At 44.3% G+C, this 18,669-nt stretch overlaps 3 protein-coding genes across 9 annotated transcripts; 1 reads left to right on the forward strand and 2 right to left on the reverse strand.

Moving 5' to 3' along the window:
- Positions 1–1,890: 1,890 nt before the first annotated feature.
- On the reverse strand, positions 1,891–3,613 carry snrpa (small nuclear ribonucleoprotein polypeptide A). 2 transcript variants are annotated; one of them, XM_053874130.1, is made up of 7 exons: positions 3,551–3,613; positions 3,233–3,313; positions 2,994–3,166; positions 2,771–2,917; positions 2,534–2,686; positions 2,376–2,467; positions 1,891–2,278 (listed from the first exon to the last, which is right to left on the reverse strand). In XM_053874130.1, exons 2-7 carry the CDS (start codon positions 3,303–3,305, stop codon positions 2,119–2,121), a joined length of 798 nt encoding a protein of 265 aa, XP_053730105.1. In that variant the 5' UTR covers positions 3,306–3,313; positions 3,551–3,613; the 3' UTR covers positions 1,891–2,118. The 2 variants fall into 2 exon arrangements, with proteins under 2 accessions (XP_053730105.1, XP_053730104.1); XM_053874129.1 differs by having other exon boundaries at positions 2,534–2,707.
- actmap (actin maturation protease) lies at positions 3,056–7,263 on the forward strand. Of its 6 annotated transcripts, XM_053874123.1 has the most exons (9): positions 3,105–3,228; positions 3,779–3,832; positions 3,911–3,988; positions 4,094–4,293; positions 4,565–4,633; positions 4,814–4,932; positions 5,012–5,141; positions 5,629–5,699; positions 5,764–7,263. In XM_053874123.1, exons 4-9 carry the CDS (start codon positions 4,115–4,117, stop codon positions 6,084–6,086), a joined length of 891 nt encoding a protein of 296 aa, XP_053730098.1. In that variant the 5' UTR covers positions 3,105–3,228; positions 3,779–3,832; positions 3,911–3,988; positions 4,094–4,114; the 3' UTR covers positions 6,087–7,263. The 6 variants fall into 6 exon arrangements, with proteins under 6 accessions (XP_053730094.1, XP_053730095.1, XP_053730096.1 ...); XM_053874120.1 differs by having other exon boundaries at positions 3,093–3,832; XM_053874119.1 differs by lacking the exons at positions 3,779–3,832; positions 3,911–3,988 and having other exon boundaries at positions 3,056–3,228.
- On the reverse strand, positions 6,545–18,647 carry itpkcb (inositol-trisphosphate 3-kinase Cb). Its single transcript, XM_053874114.1, has 7 exons — positions 17,641–18,647; positions 9,206–9,302; positions 8,932–9,145; positions 8,264–8,468; positions 8,001–8,102; positions 7,864–7,935; positions 6,545–7,763 (listed from the first exon to the last, which is right to left on the reverse strand). The coding sequence occupies exons 1-7, from the start codon at positions 18,541–18,543 to the stop codon at positions 7,548–7,550; spliced, it is 1,809 nt and encodes a 602-aa protein (XP_053730089.1). The 5' UTR covers positions 18,544–18,647; the 3' UTR covers positions 6,545–7,547.
- Between the last annotated feature and the right edge of the window lie 22 nt (positions 18,648–18,669).

The following is an 18,669-nucleotide window of genomic DNA, read 5'->3' on the forward strand; positions in this document are numbered from 1 at the left end:
TCTTGCATTTAGTTTTTATTTTGACCTCCACAAAGAGGATTTGCCTGTGTCAAAATAACTTTATGAAATACGTGAAATGGAAGAAGGAATGTATGATTGTTTTTTGGGGAGGATCCTGATCACTGTCTTGATCACTAAGAACAGCCATGGACTCTTCATCGCAGCTTCAATAAGAGGATAAGAGTATGTCTTCAGAGAGGTGACAGGCTTTCTGAGTGGAATCGGGTGTCTCACAGAGATTATAGACCTGATTGTTTTCCCCAGACCAGTTAAAGAAATCCAGGTGGCTGAGGACCCCCTGGAAAGACCCCTTTGGGAACCAAGGTTGAACATTAACCACAGGGAATTGCGTAAGAGAGAGGAGAGTCAGTACAGCAACAAAGGGCTTCATCATTTGAAGACAATGCTTCTCAACCGCAAGAATCGAACAGGTAATATTAAGTGCTGCTGTCCGGTGTGAGCAAAACATCAGCGCTGTCCTGTTTATGCTTAGTCCAAGGCCCCTAGTCCATGATGGCAGGTTGGGTTGGATCCACCCAGGGACCTGTGGACGACAGTAACCTGCTTACAGTCGACCCTGCGCGGATCAGAAACACTTCCAACTGAGAACATCAGACACGCGAGGGTGGAATCAACCTTGTATGCGAGCATTCAGAGACACCAGACTCTCACAGTGGAGCTTCAGAAACGGAAATACACGGTGCTCCCTGACAACGGCTGGTGTTTCCGCGGGCCGGTGCTCTGGCGTGACCCCGGAGCAGAACAGAGGCCTCTTGAGGAGGGAGACGGTGATTAGCATAGGAGAACACAGACCCTCAAACATGAGCTGCATTTAAACGAGGCTAAAACGCTAAAAATGACAACCTAAAGAATCTCACTTGTGACGTATTTGGTTCAGGCTGCATGGAGATGGGAACACTGGACTAGAGGTCTTGTTTCTAAGTTATGAGTTTGGCGCCATCTATTGGTCACTAATGTTAGGAGGCGGTCAAGCAACTGGACTTCAGATAAACTGAACAGACTAAATCAGTTGTCAAACAGTTTTAGCTTGCTTGTTCTGAATCATACCTTTTCTGTGGCTGTTTAACTTTTCTGTATTTTGATATTTTACATAAAAAATTGATCTAAAAATCACTGCTCAAAAGGCTTGATGTTATATGCAGGGATAATCTTCCAACCAACAGCTATTTTAGATGCAAAAAAAACATGAATTTAAGGAAGTGAATAAATCCAGTGAGGGTCAGTTGACATCTTTAGACATTGGCTCATGCTAAAAAACCAAGTTATATTTCCATGTCGCATGGTGTCTTCACTCACGAAAAACCACTGCTCCAAATTCAAAGGTGCACATTGGTGGCACAACTATCGTCACAAAGACCAGTTCAAAGCTGCACACAGAATCACCATCTCCTCGATTGTCATCTGACTCCCAGCTTCCCACACAAAATCTGCATAAGCTGCCGTCACTCTCCAACAGAGATCAGTGTGTTGGTGAGTGAAAAGGCACTTGGCACCTCGCCATCATCACACAACTCTCCCTCGCATGTGGCGCCCCGATGGCTAAGGTCAGCGCTTTCTCAAGGCAAAATGGAGAAGTGTGGAAAGGCTTGGGAAAATGAAACGTGGATCTGTGAAGGCCTTGTCATTGCATGGTCAAAAAGAAGCTTGTTGGAGAGAATCCATTTGTTTAAAAGCGAGTCTGGGTGTGAGATTTTTGACTTTCACAGTTAAACCTGTGAGCTTGGCAACACGACACATAAAACGCTTATTTTAGGTAAAATGAACATTAAGATCAGCTTATTTTATGTATGTATAGACAGACAAACAAAACATGTTTTCTCTCATTCTGGGATCTCTGGTCCAAAACCATGGCAGGAGAACCACACCAAGTGGAAGTCAGAATGTCCATTTATTAAAAAAAAAAAGCTCCGGGTACAATGTCTGACAGAGCAGACCCCAGGTGCAATGCTTTCAGGTTTTATTAAAAAGAAAATAAAAAAAACAGTATAAAGTCCTATATGAGCATACTTACATGTTTCCCAGTAGAAAAAATAAAAGCAAAAGACCATGTCCTGTTCACTGATGTCATTTGTGAGGAGACGACTTCTTTGAAGAGCTTTACTTTTTAGCAAACGAGATCTTCATGGCATTCGTTTGTGTAATCTTAAAACCTTGGAGGGCCTCTCGCGCCGCAGCAGCCTGCGCTTCATTATCAAACTCCACGAAGGCGATGTCGTGACGACCGGGAACCAGACGGACCTCTTTGAATCCAGGGAACCTAGAAAGCAAAACGGAGCGATTGGTAAATGCTCAGAGGCGTATGGAACACAGCTGAGGAACTAAAGCATGTATCGGTGGATAAGAGGAATACTGACTGGTTGAAGAGCATGGACAGCATAAGTTCGTTGGTCTCCTCTGGCAGGTTGGTGAGGAAGAGGATGTGATTCGGAGGATTCTCGGAAACCTTCTAGAAAATTAAACAATCGTTAATAAAGACAATGAGACAAGAGCATTCCTATAGTGAACAGAATACCTGCTGGTGCATTTGTCCAGGCATCTGGCCTCCCATCATTTGACCAGCCATGGCACCAGGGGGCATCTGGCCAGGCGCCATTCCTGGAGGAGGCATCATTCCGGGTGGGGGCATGTAAGGAGGCTGACCTGGCATATGCATCATGCGAGGAGCCTGGCTCATAGGAGGCATTCCCTGCGGATTAGAACTCCATGTTCAACAGGAATGACTTTGAATGGAATTTGGATGATCCCTTACAGCCATGCCAGGAGCCATCCCTGAGCCTTTCTTTGATCCCTCCGGTTTGGGCGGCTTCACTCTCTTTTCCTTCTTACGCTCACGCTCGACAAATGTGCCCTTCATTTTGGCGATGATGTCGGAGTCCTGCTTGGCATATTGAATCCGCTGTACAGTGAAGACAAGAGTGTGGTCATTCTAGCTCCATTTCTGCAATTCAGCTGTGCTACTGTGTGTTACGCACCATGGGCTTGTCATAAAAGGGGAAGCCCTGCATCGACCTCAGCGCATTGGAAGCGCTATTAACCTCTTTGAATACAACAAAGGCCTGCCCCTTCATCTTTAAATTCCGGGCCACTAAGATGTCCAAGATCTGGCCGAACTGGGAGAAGATGGCGTACAGCGACTTCTTCAACTCTGCAGAAACAGGCGTGTGAATAAACATGGCCTCCCTTGTTTACAGTCCACCGTCGACAAACGTACCATCTTTTTTGATTTTCTCATTCAAGTTGTTGATGTAGATCGTATGGTTCAGACGTACTTCTGGTGTAGTCATCGTTAAACCTGTCGAAAAAGAGTAAATTCTTCAGAAATGACCGGAAAAAAAGATTTTCAGCGTGCTTAACGTGACTTAGCTATTAGCGTGGATGCTAACTGCTCGATGTTTCGGGAATTTAACAGAAACAAGTTTCTAAAACTCAAAATGAATTGGTTTTGTGTAATCACAAAGCACGTATTGGCATATTAGACATGCACAATTTAACCAAATGCAGCAGAAAAACGACACGAAAACGACACTACCTCGTCGAGATGAATGAAACACCCGGCTGCAGCAAATCTCGAATACTCTCGCGTGAAATCCGTCTTCCGGTTTCTACATGTCCACTTCCGCCGAGCTACGTCTATTAAATAACTTCATATTGGTTCGTGGTGATAGCTAACCGCACTACTTAGATTTATTCAATCAAATCCCGGTCTTGAATGCTTAACTCAAACATGCATTTAAAATATGCTAGTTTTCAATTACAGAATTAAAGACTGACTTGTAGTTTATGGAGTTCCCGACTGCAAGACTCGGACGTGGTAAGTATCGCGTCCGTTCACTTTAATTCTACTGTCATTACACATCAACACCGTATTTGTGGATCGCATTTACACTAGAAGCTACCAAATTTGGAGAAAACGCGTCTGCGGTAATGCGAGATGGGTGGGGCCGCCTGACACTGACTCCAGCTCCGTGTAAGTCACACACAGACTCGTAACGTATGTGTTGTTTACCTGTCAATGTGTTCACCGCTTACACTGTTGCAACCGAGCAATGCGTTTCCCAATGTTTGTTGAAAGGTCCAGGGCGATGACAGGACAATGTCTGTCCCTGGTCGACCACCTCCACATCCAGTGCCACCACCTCCACCTCCAGCTCCATTGACAGCTGCTGCTCCAGCTCCCAAAAAGAAGCTTTATCAGACCATCGGTAGCAGTCGGACTGCTGTGGAAGGAGACCACAATGAAGCCTGTCTGCTTATCAAGCAAAGAGAGAACAGGTTAGTCGTACTGTATGTGAGCATGTTGAGTCAATGGTGATAGTTCAATAAACACGTTTCACATTAAAGTGGCCTCAGGATTATAATGCTAACATACAGATCATATATTTCTCTGAGACACTTAGATGTTTGTCAACATCATTCAAGTATGTTGGTAATAACTTGTAATAGAGACATCCACTTTAGGGAGAAACAACCTGGAGAGGTTAAACATAAGGAGCTGTGCCTTATAGATCCGCATAATGACTACTGTGAACTGTTTGTTCTTTAGTTTCAGACAGGATCTACAGTGGGTTCTGAGAAACACCTACGTGCCGTCCCTGATTCAAGATGGTCCGCAGTAAGTCCATAAAACACTCCCTCGGTGAATCACTCGACCGCCGCCTCCTTTCAACTCAACCGCTTCAGTAACACTCTGAAAACACAATCAGTCGTTCATGTGACATGAACAAATTGACGTTTGAATCATTACTAAAACATGGCATATTTGTCTTTCGTATGTAAAACATTTGCCTTCCAGGTGTGGTCTGGTGGCTCTGTGGATGGCAGCCCAACTTGGGGCATCAAAGATCGACATGGCTGCTGTTGCTCAGATGGCGTTGAACCGAGGCTTCACAGCACAGGGAGAAATGTTTTCAGGTGAGGATGAGCACATGCAGAAACAGAGTGAAACACAAGTCAGATTCACCTATCATGTGATGTTTCTGTCTTCCTTCAGCAAGCAATATGGCCCTGCTGGCTGAAGAGGTCTGCGGCTGTCGGGCACAGCTCCTGTCTGGAGGTTTAGCTGGCAACAATGCAGAAGTTATCGTCTCACACCTGTGGAGCAGACAACCAGTTCTCATACCGTATCCCAAAAGTGTGACATATTTGGCGTTCTAAATTATTATATATATATATTTCACTGGAAATATGTCCACATGTTTTATTTTGGACTGAGTGTGAATCTTATTTTGAGTGTGACTGTTATGTCAATTATGATAGTAATGTTCACATTTGCTACCTTTGACATCTAATCTAATATTTACCCAAAGTCATGGTCACAGATCAAAGGAGATGGAGAAGAGAGCGCAGGCAGGGTGGAGTAGGGAAGATGAAAGAGAAGCTTTGTTACTGCAGTGACGTCTTGTTTAGAGTGACAAGAAGCAGAGGTGGCAGAAGATAATATGAGGTTCTTGGATGTGGTCGGTGAGAACATGAAGAAGATACGTGTGGAGTGAAAGAAGATGACTTGCTGTGGCCACCCCAACAAAGTAGCTATTTTTAATAGCCTTTTTTCATGTATTTTAAGATGATCGCAGACAGTGTTGCAAAATTCCTTGACTGTTTGCACAGGTACGATGAAGACTTTAATCATGAGCCGTGTCAGCGTGACGGCCACAGAGCTCACTGGGCTGTTGCCTCAGGTGAGACCATGTGTTTGAATGCTTAACCCAAGAAGCCATCACTCACGGAGCCGATTGTTTTCAGGTGTTCTCGCCAGCGTGGATGAGGGAGTGTTGAGAAAAGAAGAGATGGAGTCTGACCCCACTCTTCCCTGGTTGCGCCTGCTCACTGACTGCAACATCTCCTGTCCATTCAGCAAACTCAAAGATGTTTACGTGTTAGCCAAGCAGGGGAAAAGTCTGCGCTACCAGATTTGGAGGTTGGACACTTTAGCAGAAAGCAACAAGCAGCTGAAGGTGATGGACCCTCAAAGAGCCAGTGATGGAACTCAATATGTGGTCCCTGATGGGGGAGTCGAGGCTGGACTGGCGGGTCAAGCTGTGTTGATCCACACCAGGATGGAGTGAAATGTGTTACAAGAACCTTCACTGTCACTACCTCAAGGTTTAAATGCAATCATGAGATTGTGAGCCTGAATGATAGTTATTCAAAGATAAAAGCACATTTCTGTTTAAAAAGATTTGTGAGGTGAATTTTTATGTTGTTGCTTTATATTGTTCATAGATTAATATTTGTAGCTCAGCCTGCATTTACTACCTACTTCTTAATTGTGGAACTATCAAGTAAAGTCTGATCTAATCCATGAGTTGTTATGGATTGTGGGTCGGTTCCTCACATTCAGGTGTTTCATTTTTTTCACCTTCCTGTACCCAAAGCTACCGAATCTAGAATGTTACTCCGTTTCTTATAGTGTAAAAAAAGTGTCTTGATCAAATGCTGGTTCTGGACTGTAACCATGGGGTGGCGTAGTTTGCCCAATTGTGGACGCGCGTAGATATCAGTTTTATAACTGTATTGGAGTCGCTAAGATTAATGGGTCGTTAACTCCTTAGGGAAAAAAAACAGTCTTGTCAAAAAACCTCATTTCCAGTTTATTGGGATCCGAGACCTTCAGGAAAAAGCAAGAATGTCATATTAACAGTCTGCAATGATGTGTCTTAAAACTACAGTCACCAAGTGCCGACAAGTTTTACAGAATGAAGCTCAACAGCAGGTCGTCTTTTACAAATGGAACGTAAACAAATGGTTCAGCTGCTGGAGCTGCGTTTACACCACTGAAAATCCTGAAGCGGAATTCCAGATTCTTGATGTCTGGAAGCTTATGTACACTGAGTTGCCACTGTGAAAAGCCCTGGAAGACATTATCATCGGTATCGTCACCGTTTTGAAAACATGTAATTGTCTTCTTTTGTAAACCGAATGCCAGACTCTGTCGATACAGATATCTAGGACATTCCACCTTAATAATCATGTGTGAAGACGAGTCAGTTCCACCAGGAAATTCCAGTTTTAAGAGTCATGCAGGCATATTCTCACACCTTCTGCAACACACACGAGGCACTGCTTTTTGTTTTATGGCTTTGCAAGGACCCATTCTAATTTTTACTTGGCGAAACTCACCATGATACAAAAAGATTCTAGTCATACTGCAGGGTTAAAAATAGATAAAACATTAGGGGGAGAAACCCGCTGGAATGATTCAAAAGCCATCTGGAAAAAAGATCTTGGCACAACAAGGAAGGCAGGCTGAAAAAAATTAAATAAATTTGTATTTACAGAGTTATTTGACTGGTGTTTTAGTGTTGTATTAAACAATAAATGAATCCCAGTCCCCTAAAATGCTGCATAGACCACCAGTTCATTGAGTGCAATCAACACTGAGGAGTCAAGTTCATGCAGGTGAACGTCCAGCTTGTTCTTTAGGCTCCAGTTTGAGCTCTCATTAGCCTCATAGTCCTGCTTTCATGTTCTTCTTTATTCACTCTCCGGGGCGTCTCTTGTGCCGCCGGACATCTTAACGTCTTTCTTTACGGATGTGGTGCCGGCGGCAGCATGGCACTGAAGATGTCTATGAGGTTGTCCAGGCCCCACAGGTAGCCGTCTTCCCGGTTTCCTTCCACCCAGGGCGTCCGGTGGTCTAGTGTCTGCGGGGCTGGAAGAGGAACGGTCTTCCCGAAGTCGATCATCCAGACTTTGGCCTTCCCGGAGGAGTCGTGCACGAAGAGCAGCGAGCTGCCCACCACCTGCAGACCAGACCGGTGAGTACACCAAAAAGTACAGAGCTGAAGGAATCACTGAAGTTGAACCTATCAGACAGGTTTGTTTAGGAAACTTTGCTCAGACCTCATGTGACCTGAAGAAATCTGATCGATCCAGCACGGTCCTGAGTTCCTCCAGACGAGCCAGGTACAGTTTCTGAAGGAAACAGAGTTCCATTGAAGCAGCAGTGCTTGAAATCACAAGGACTATTTTATACACACCAGGATTTCAGTGTTCCTGTGAACAAAGTCCTCCAGCGCCTGCATCACCTGCTCCCTGTGCTTTGTTTTCTTGAAGTTGGTGTTGCAAGTACCGTCGGCTTTCTGAAGAAACAGGAACCGTTTTGTCTTTTAAAAACAATAGATAGCTGGCTTCCCGGTTGATATGAATCAAGACCACTTTAAAAGCAAACATATTAAAGCCAATGTTTACATTAGTCAGCACTAAAATACCTGCTATAAACCATTTCAATTTGGAACAGTACCCTGATGCCTTCAATGCGGAAGCCCAAGGTCGCCGTGGAGCTCAGCGTCTCCCTCCACTGCATGTATCTGGGTTTGAGCACTCCCTGCTGGGCCCTCTCCTGCTCTGTCGGCGCTTTAGGGTCCACATTCAACATCTTCTCGAACATGTCCTTCCTCAGCCGTGGTTGCTCTCTGGCCTTGGTCAGCTCTTCCTCCAAATAGGTCCTAAAAGGATGCCATGACGTCATCAAGTGCTCTCAGAATAACTTCATTTACAGAAGTGGAAAAAAGTTTTCTGACACCCTTGCATTCTACTGTACTAAATATTCATTTGGTGATGTCATGGTTTCTTTTTTTGTTCGGTTTTGAACACATTCTCTGTCATTTGTTGACTTAGATACCGACAATGTTGAGAACAGAAATACTGAACTATTGAAATATTTTTCATGTAAACAATAAATAATGCAGCCACACCTTTTGAAACACAAAGATTATTCACTCTTCTTCCCTTTTTAGTCCATTAAAGGTAGCAGCCTGTACACTGCACTAGAGATGGGGGGCCCAATATAAGGAATATATAGACCAACATGAATCTCCATATGTTTTTGGACTATTGGAAGAAATCAGAGGAAATGCATGCATGCACACTGAGACACTGACACACCTCCATTCGGGATCTGCACCCTACCTGCTGCCCATCTTGCAGTCCATGATCGAAGGCGAGTCAAAGCCGGCCAGGAGGTCGTCCATGAGGTTGTAGTCCTGCTCGTCTCTCTGCACCACTCCATAATACCCAGGAACAAAGGGGCGCAGTGGGTCGTTCATCAGCTTCTGCAGGCAGAGTTGCTCGCACTCACAGAACCTCTTGAGCAGCCGGCCGTTCTCCCCAGCCTGGAAGTTACCTGAAGTCCAAGGCAGAATGAGCTAAAGGCCTGGTTACTGCGGTCCATGCTGCAGCTCACCTGCATGACCGGCCAGCTGGACCCACGGGTAGCGCTTCTTAATCGAGACCACCATCGGCAGGTGGCAGAGCGTTTTCAACTTAGTCCAAGATTTCATCTGGAAAAAAAACCATTCCAACTTCATCTTTCCAGTCAATGCTCTACTGATATAAACACACAGGGTTGCTTAACATGTCAAAGGACGTCCCTGTATTGAACCAATATAATGGGACGTGGTTTGTAGAGGTGGAGTACAAGTAGAAATATTTCATCATGAGTCATGGAATGTTTCATTTGCCCCGAAACAGTGCATATTTTTATGGTTGATAACAAGCTTAAATATAAAAGGAGTCGTCGGGAATAATTTCTCCCACAGTAAAATTGAAAAAAATAGAATTCTTGTCTGGCAATGTGAAACTCACTCGTTCAAATCTAAAAACTATTGTCATGAAATATCTTTCTGCACTGAGCTCTCTTTTTTCAGGCATGAATGATGACTGATCATGAGGCGCCAGGCAGCGAAGCAGCCGCGTGGGTCAACTGATCGAGGGCCCAGCTCTGCGAGGGGCCACCCCACACGGATTCCACCCTCCAGCCAGGGCTGGTGCAGACGTGACAAAGCCCATTCATAAATAATTGACTAAAGTCTGGCGTCATAAAAGAGACCCTCACTAGGTGTGTGTGTGTGTGTGTGTGTGTGTGTGTGTGTGTGTGTGTGTGTGTGTGTGTGTGTGTGTGTGTCTGCTGCTTATCTGTGTTGAGAGCCACCACAGCAAGGACAGTGTGCGACAGGAGATTTGACGTAAGCAGCCAGAAGACACAGATTGACACACTCAACAATACGGTCGTCCTGTTACATAGCGCCATCACTCTTATGTAAAACGTGAAGGGGTTTAATTGTGTAATCTTTTACAGTCACGACGACCATAAACGTAATCTTTTTTTTTTTTTTTTTTTTTTTTTTTTACGACACCCAGCCCTGCCCAGCCCTGCTGTGTTTACATCTGGCTTCTCCTCCGATGCATTCTTTTCAAACTCGTCACATTAGCACAGTGGAAGCTTCTGCCTCATCTTTACTTGAAAAACAGGCTTCAGTCTGCTCCAACTGACGCGTCGTTTCCTCTGCCTGAAAGAGCTGCAGCAGGTTTGTGCGTCCCGGGTGGAAAACTGAAGAGTATTGAACGTTTGAAGCTGATCGAGGGTCACACTTGCCTCACGCTATTGACGGGTTTTCTGCAGCAGCGAATGTTCAATATTGAGTAGAGAGGACCCTGGCAGGGACAGAGACTACTCACAGACGAATTAAACAAAATTCTACTTGGTCAGCTGGTCACTGCGGAGGCTTAAACGCAGATTAGGCCGCGAGTAATGAGCGGCAAAACTGGCCGCCCGGGGCGTGAACCTTAAATCTCACCGGCAGATTGACCCTCACATGACCTGTCACACTGATTCCACACAAGTGTGTAACATTGCTCTTTTCACAAACCTTCTCCACCCACTGGTGAGCAACATCCTGCTGTAATCCATGACCAGAACTGTTGTGAAACAACTGGACTTTTTGGTCATTTCCGCCGCTCAACTTTAGCCTCAGACCCTCGTCTTTACTTCAACAATGCTTAAACATCAAGAGGTCTTCTGTATCTCTGTCTCGGTTTACACAGCGCTGACATAAGATAGCAGATTACCACATGTACGGTCGATAAAGAGGTGGGTTTTGGTAAAAAAAAAACTGAGTGCCACAGTAAAGCTGAGGCCAGGGCTTGGCCTCTGAAGCGCAGCTGCCAGAGATAACTATCAAGGTGCAGTGGAAAATTCAGAACAGCAGAGCCACAGTGTTCTAGAGAGACATGTGGTTTAGGAATATATCAATACTTATCCTGACAATTTCACACGAGAAATGAAGCTGTTTCACTAAATGGACCTCTCAGTTGAAACAGCTATGTCCGGTGAAAATTGATGTCATTTTTAATGCCATTGTTTACTTAAAATGAAAAGGAAATTAATAAGAAGGATTAAAAAAAATATTTATGAACCCCATTTATTAATATCAGAATCCATTACATAATTATTGATAAATACGGTCATACGGGACACACATTTTCCATATGAGTCATAAATATCACGGGAAAATTGTGTATAAATACGAATAACAAAAATTATGTCTATGTATCTCATCAGAAATATACTGTAGAAAAATCCTTGTCCTCCCAGTTATAAATGGTGGCTTTGAGATGTTCAAGAAAAACTTTTAAAAAGTTCCACCAACAAATTTGAGAAGATTTATCAGCTATGCTGCAACCAGACTGTAATCTCCCTTTTATTATTGTTGCCATGAGTCACAATGTCTTCTTTTATACAAGTTGTAACGCAGAGGAAGTGAATTTTTTTTCTTTTAGGTTTTTTTTGTGTGTGTGACTGTTTGATTTTTTTTATTTTATTTTATTTTTTTTATAATTTAGCCATTTATTTAATTTTTTATTGCAATGTAATTGATATAATTTCTTTGTTGTAGTACTGTTGGGGGGAGATAGAGAAAAGAAGATATTGATCATTGAGACGTATATTTTTGCCAAAAAAAAGAAATATACTTTATATTCTACATGGTCATGTCATAGTTTGGACCTCACGAGGACCGAGAGAATGCAGGCAAGAGAGCCACGTGTCGGAGCTATCTTTACACATTTTGAGAAGGTGCTCTCCACCTAATGACTTCAAGAGCATGTCACTAAAAGTGAAAACACGTTGAAGCCTGAACCGTTTCAGTCAAACCTGAACAAACACTGCTATCTCAGCTGTCTCTCCATCCCACGCATTTGAGTATTTTAAACACAGAGGCTACTTTTCACCTCCCGGGCCGACCATCTCCACAGGCACGAGGAGATGCACGCTTTTGTTTTCCTCTCATCTTGAACTGCATTTCAAGTGACGGTAAGTCAACGCTGTGCAAGACTGTCACTCATCAGGAATGTGCCTTATCACAGATCTACTTCAACATTTCTGTTGCAACAATCAACAAAACCTGTCACCAAACGAAACAGACGCAGGTTTATCGTCCAAACACAGAGACTTGTTTCCTGCTGGGTAGCTCTCACTAACATCACCATGTCAAAAGAAGTCAGGAAGACCACCTCCACATCCACATGTAACTCCGTGGAGGATTAATGGTTGTACTTTCAAACAAACTCTTGGACTTGCATTCCTTTGCAACACTACATTAAACTGGAGGATTTAAAGTAGCAACATTAAAGCGGATAAATCCAGCAATTACATGTGATCTCTCACTGTCGCCTCCAACAGTGAAAATAATTGGTAAAGGAATGGAGGAATAAATACATATTTATGACAATAAAGATTCACTTTTCATGGATTTGTTCAGTCACTTCACATGCGTGTCAAAACAAAGACACTCTAAGTAGCTACTGATCACTGAAACTATTTATTCTAGCAAAAAAATTCCAAGAATGATTTTTACTATGACTCCTTTCATGGCCCGGACACACGAAGGAAATGGTGGGTCACAATTTAATCTCGACTGTAATGGTACATATTTTATCATCCCCACAGCTCAGCTCTCACTTTAAAACACGCCTGGTGACATTTTTTATTGAGGCATTCATTCCAGTATCACTTCAATAAACATCAACAGAAACTGTGTGAAACACAACTGTACATGTAGAAAGAGGCAAAGAGTTACGTGTGTTCCTGGAAAGACACGACACGGCGCATTATTGTCTTACCTGTCTGGCATAGCAACAGCAGAGAAAACCAACGCTGACACACGCGCACGCGGCCTTGAACACAACACTGGCCCTCAGTGCTGGCAGGGCAGTGTAACCCCTGGTCGCTCTGGGATCCATCTATTATCCCCCTACTTTACTCCAGCTTCACAGCTACGGTCTCTTAAACCGCCCAGTAAACTTGTGAGAGCTTGTGTTGCCGCGGCAATAATCCCCTCGACTTGCATGTTCACACAGACCCCCTCACTACAACTGAGTTTGTTCGTCATTCCAATGCAACCTTTTTCCTGTTGCATCAGCACTTCCTCTCTTTCTCATGTCCCCAGCTGTCAGACGCTTCCGAACAACTTCTCGCACTTTCTTCATCAAGACTCCTCCGCTCTGCGCCTCACGTCTTTCCCCTGCAGCCACAGATGTCTTCTCTTTCTCCGAGTCCTCTTTTGTTCCTCAGCTCATATTAGTTGTGCCACTAATCCTCACACGCTCTCGCTCCTGACAGATAGATGACAGGGAACACAGAGGCCCTCCAACTGATCTGCTTTTGTCTGTGTGAGAAATTCCTCAGACATGTGTAGCTGTCTTTGTGTATTGTCAGCGAGATATCGCAAAGCAACGTGAGGTGAGTGGTGAAGTGCGCAAAAGGACCCAACGCTCAAAAGACTGAGAGACATTTCTGTTTGAAATAGTTATATCAACCACATCCTTCCTCAAAACGGCAGTGTCCACAAACCTCCAATATTCTTGGTCAATTGATGCACGCAAACTGGTTTTGTTATCGGCAAAAGTGACTATAAGATAAAGGCGGAGACAGTAAATAGGATTTCACCATTAAGTTTTACGGTCATGACTCGGACGTCACCAAACAAGATTGCATCCGACAAGACAATTGGGTGAATCACAACTAGGGGCGTGTTCGAGACATGAAGTGCATCTTTCCACCAACATAAAACAGACAAAATCTTGCTGCTTCACAGACAGACAGGAAAAGGTCAGTTAGCATCACCAATGACCAGCTCATCTGGCCAAAACAAAGACCTTTGAAGTGGGTCTTTATCATGTTTTCGAAATTGAGCGTTTCAGTTTCGTTGGTTGACATTGCTTGGCTGCATTAAATCTGATCAAGGGCCGCATATGGGCCCCCGGGCCAGACGTTGGATCATGCTAACTTTAACATGAACATCCCTTGTATATTTTATTAGAGGAAGTTTTAAGATCATCAGCATTTCATAAAAAAGAATTCATGTAGGGTCAAAACATTGGGTTTAAATGAGCGGCTTGGCGGAGGTCTGCGCTGTCTGGGGGTTTTGTGTCTCTGATTCTGAGCTACCTTCTTCACTGACGACAAGAAACACTTTGCACTGAAACGTCAGCAAGCACAGCATGGCCTTCTTATCTTTGCCCTGCTTTTCAGTTGCTCATTGTTGAAACCATCTGCCTCAGAATCCCATCTACCGCTTCAAAACATTCTCCCTGACAGCCGAGCTCTGCGATACAGCATAAAATAGCGATGGCCTTGTTGTCGAGTCTAACTTTCATGCATTGTTTGGAGGTTGCAGGAGGTTTGTGTGGAACATTGCATAATGTGCTAGTGTGCAATTGTTACTTGAGATATATGTATATATAAAACAGAAATCACATACAGACTAAATATTTTTATCACCGCACCGTCAACCCTTCCTCGACTTGAAGGTGGCAGTTACTTAGTAATAACATAATAGCACATATAAAACCAGTCAGATGTGAGGGCCCGGACTACTGTCACTGCAAAAGAGAACAAGGAAAGACAAAAACCATATATGGCAGTGGTTGCTAAGTAACCGACTCAGCCTTCAGCTCAATTTTCCATGACACACACTGAGCTCTGAATGCAAGAAGGCATCTCTGCGAGTGCGTGTCTAACTAAGCATGTGTGAACAAGTATCTGCTCACGTCAGAGCACAACAAATGTAACTGGTTCGGTGAGGAATGGCGGCGTTGGCCACACACTTTTTTTTTTCAAAGCCAAAAACAACACACACCCTGCATGTGTAAGCCACTGTACAACTGACAATTAGACAGAATGTGCCCATTAAAACTCTTATCAATGGGCACAAATTGACATCATCCAGCTTGTGACGCTTCAAACAAGTCACCAGGTTGCTCATTTCCTAGTGCTTCACATAAATAACTGCAGTCCTACTCCTAATAAAGTGACCTCAATAAAAGTGCGTGTCGAGGTGTAAAGCATTGTCGGGGCTATTTAAACTACAGGAGGAATATTGAGAAATGAGGTGTAGTTTGTTCCGTTTTGTTAGAACTCAGGTCGAGTTCACCCTCATCTGTAACACTTGCAAGACAGAAAAGAGCACGAGGGATGCAACTCACAACTACATTGACACTCACAGCATCACAGGAGTAAGGAAAAGGCGACATGTCTGATAGTAGGGCTGCATTATCATAACAGGATTCTTCGAAGTGGGAGGTCAAATTACCTGCTGCCAACCAGTGGTCAGAACTACAGTGAACTCACAAACAAGTATTCATTTAATAAACATCAATATAGTTGACTGAAAATATCGATACAGTATCATGCCATCAAGAATTGTGATGACTGAGTGTATTAATATTTTCTCACCCTATCCATTGCGTTGTAAACAGTAATTTAAAAAATAAATAAAACATGTTAATTGTTGTAAACACTTGTATATTGTTGTTTTTCAAAGATGACATTTTTGCTGCTAAAAATGTGGTTTGAAAGGCATGTTTGGCAACTGTTGCCTCTTCATTTAGTCTTAAATGTGTCCTTTGTGAAATGTTTTGGGTCGTGACGCCCCTAATTTAATAGTCAATTTCTATTATGACATAACTAGATTTTGCTTCATGAACTACACTGGAGACAGATTAGAGCCTGGGCTGGCAGCAGCATACATGCGCTCATAGGTGCTCTCTCTCACCCAGTGAGTGTCGCAGGTCACGTACTTAGTGACTGAAACCAGCCTCCACTTTATCAAGGCAAAGGAGATCATTTCTCTATTTCTTTTAAGTAACCCTGAAAACACTGCTGAGTCACTGAGATTCATTAAGATCAGAACTGTGTTTGACTGTGTTGTGACAGGGGCAGCAAAGCTTCTCACAAGTGCATAGCTGGTTATGATCAGACGGGACAAGGTTAAAGAGAGAAGATGCTCCTCCAGGTTCTGTGCAGGGCGGAGTCATCTTTACTGTTAGTTACACATCTGTCACCAGGTGCGCTGGTGACGTGGCTGAAGCAGGAGCATTGACTGAAGGCATCCTGCTGTTCTCACATTCATTTGTTCCAGTGCAAAAGTGCCTCACAGTCTCCTGACTCAGAGTGGAAACATCCCAACTTCCCTTTAGGTGGAAGACAGCCCCATGACCCTCCCTCAGCAGGACTGCAGAAGGCAGAGCTGAAGTGGAAACTTAATGACACATTTATCTAACACAGTTTAAATGACTCTGATCTCATCACAGCCTTGTGACTAGGAGAGGAGAAGTGAGACTTTTTCTACTCCTTTAATTCAGTTAGGCTAAAAAAATCTGTCATGCGACTGCAATTTGAGGTTTAAATTCCAAATGTGTCGGCTTTGTCAACATTCAGTAGCAAAGCAAAATGCTTGTGTGCGCAGAATGTGCAACAAAATCTACAGAAATACTGCTAATATCATCAAAGGACTTCAAATCTGATATGCATGTCGGTATTCCGGATCAAACCTGAAATCAATAAACTAGTCTTTGAAAAGCATTGACACGATTTACAGTGGTTTATAGTTATTCAGAGACTGTTTATCAAAATATTTGTGAGAGCTTCCTCTTGTTTATGAAAGTTGTAGTCAAGTCTGTGAGCACGTTTGCCTGTCACTGCTGCGTTTCTGCTGCAAAGGTCCATCTGTTTTATCATTAAAGACTTTTTAATCATTAATCAGGAATAAAATCGTGTGTGTTCTTGTGCAACACTACTTGCTCTGGGCAATAAGGAAACAAAAAAAATGAAATTATTTATTTTGCATGCAGATAAAAGTTAATTTCAAATGTAATAGCAAGCACAAACAGGTGTTTAGCTCATCAGACGCTTCAGTTAAATGAGTATTGCATGAGCGAGGGACTTGTTGCATTGGACAGAATAAGGAATAAGCTAAATGAAATGCAATGTTGAATTAAAACGGAAGGAAAACAACTTGGATGGCACCTGCATTTGAAAGTCAAAAATAAATAATTCCATCTGATAATATGGATATAAAATAGAAGGAAGAGACAGCTTATTTAATTGTCATGCAATGGCCTTAAATATGTCTATAACGTTTTCTCCATGTGTCAAGTAAAAGCAGCCACAACCTGTATGTGTGAGTGTGACCTGTGGGGGACCAAATGCAGACCTCAGGTCGGAACTATTTGGGCTTGAGATCAATGTGAAACTAGAACAGTTGTGTGCTTGTTCAGGCTCCTACATGTTTTAGCATTCCAACAGTTATTGTTTTATAATTTCCCTCCTGATTCACGAAGTTCACTGAAGTTTTCAAACTCCACTCCTTAGTCTTCACAATATATTTAACACATTAAAAGCATAAAATTAACCTATCCTTTTTATAATGTACTCTCGCCAGAGTTCAGTCCATATTCTACAGTTTTCCTACTGCACCCCATGTATATTTCCCCCTAACACATTCGCCCAATTTCAGATGAATCTTTACACTAAATTATTCAATGACAAGTGACACTCACCCCGGAGCCATCGTCCGGGCTGCAGAGGGACCGGCCCGGGGACGAGCTGGACTCGATGTCGCTGCCGGTGAAGTCGTCCTCTGACTCCTCGAAGGAAGAGGCAGACGATAATCCGATGGAAGAGGAGTTGGACAGCTTCCTCGGAGAGCGCATCAGGGCCGGCGAGCCTCCACATCCACTGTCCGAGTTGGGTGAGCCATCATCCAGGTGACTTTCCAAGCTGGAACCCACACCCGCCTCGGCTCGGACGCTCAGTGTCGGGCTGGGACTGGGGTCTCGGGTGATGATGAGTTTCGGTATCACCCCCGGGAAGGTCTGCCCCACCGGAGGAGCTTTCTCGGGCCAGTCGTCCTCGGGTTTTGGGGCGCACGGGGCGGTATCGGTTTTAGTCATTTTGGCTGAAGCGTCTCCGCTCTCCGGAGTATCCGGGGCAGGGCCGGGCAAAGTCCGAGTACTATCCAGCAGCGAAGCTGAATTCAAACTCGTTACTTTCTCAGACTCGCACAAATCTTGTGTGTGTCTTCCAGCCGAGTGATCCTCCATGGTCGGGGGATCCCAGGCATTGTCCACTCTCCCAGGTTTGGACTCCTCGCAGCCCGCTGGCTTGTCTTCACCGGCCCGCTTCCCCAAATGTGATTCATCAGTCGAGACAACCGCTGCAACTGCGAGGGCGGTTAGTGGAGGCTCCCGGCTGAGGACATCGCTGCCGCCGCCGCCGCCGCCGTGTGACCCGGACGCGCCTGTAATTCCTCGCTGCTGCTCCTCCGCCGACACTGCCTCGTCTCTGGGTAACTTTCCAGCTCTGTGCTCGAGGCGCGCGGCTGTGGGCTTTCCGTCCCCGGAGTCCTCCTCGGCCTGGTCGCGCTTTCTCCTTCCCAAACAGAGCAACACTTGACTTTTCATCGGATACCCGCGGCTTTACTGCGCTACTGAACCCGCGTTGAGGAAGCCTCGGCGTTGTCTGCTCTCCATGTTGCTCCGCCCGCGGTGCCGAGTGAGTTTGTCCCTCCCCGGCCGCCGTCATCGTAT

Source organism: Synchiropus splendidus, chromosome 8 (genome assembly GCF_027744825.2).
Source record: "Synchiropus splendidus isolate RoL2022-P1 chromosome 8, RoL_Sspl_1.0, whole genome shotgun sequence".
NCBI classification, from domain to species: Eukaryota; Metazoa; Chordata; class Actinopteri; order Syngnathiformes; family Callionymidae; genus Synchiropus; species Synchiropus splendidus.

Excerpts from the sequence above, each read along its gene's own strand:
- actmap (XM_053874119.1), top strand. The coding sequence starts at position 3,193 with ATGGCCTCCCTTGTTTACAGTCCACCGTCGACAAAC. Across the intron at positions 3,229-4,093 it reads ACAGTCCACCGTCGACAAAC|GTCCAGGGCGATGACAGGAC; the intron begins GTACCATCTTTT and ends GTTTGTTGAAAG. Across the intron at positions 4,294-4,564 it reads ATCAAGCAAAGAGAGAACAG|TTTCAGACAGGATCTACAGT; the intron begins GTTAGTCGTACT and ends TTTGTTCTTTAG.
- itpkcb (XM_053874114.1), bottom strand. The coding sequence starts at position 18,543 with ATGAAAAGTCAAGTGTTGCTCTGTTTGGGAAGGAGAAAGCGCGACCAG. Across the intron at positions 8,103-8,263 it reads TCCGCATTGAAGGCATCAGG|AAAGCCGACGGTACTTGCAA; the intron begins GTACTGTTCCAA and ends CTGTTTCTTCAG. Across the intron at positions 7,764-7,863 it reads ATTTCTTCAGGTCACATGAG|GTGGTGGGCAGCTCGCTGCT; the intron begins GTCTGAGCAAAG and ends TCTGGTCTGCAG.
- snrpa (XM_053874129.1), bottom strand. The coding sequence starts at position 3,305 with ATGACTACACCAGAAGTACGTCTGAACCATACGATCTACATCAACAAC. Across the intron at positions 3,167-3,232 it reads TGAGAAAATCAAAAAAGATG|AGTTGAAGAAGTCGCTGTAC; the intron begins GTACGTTTGTCG and ends CTGTTTCTGCAG. Across the intron at positions 2,708-2,770 it reads GGATGGCTCCTGGCATGGCT|GGAATGCCTCCTATGAGCCA; the intron begins GTAAGGGATCAT and ends TCTAATCCGCAG.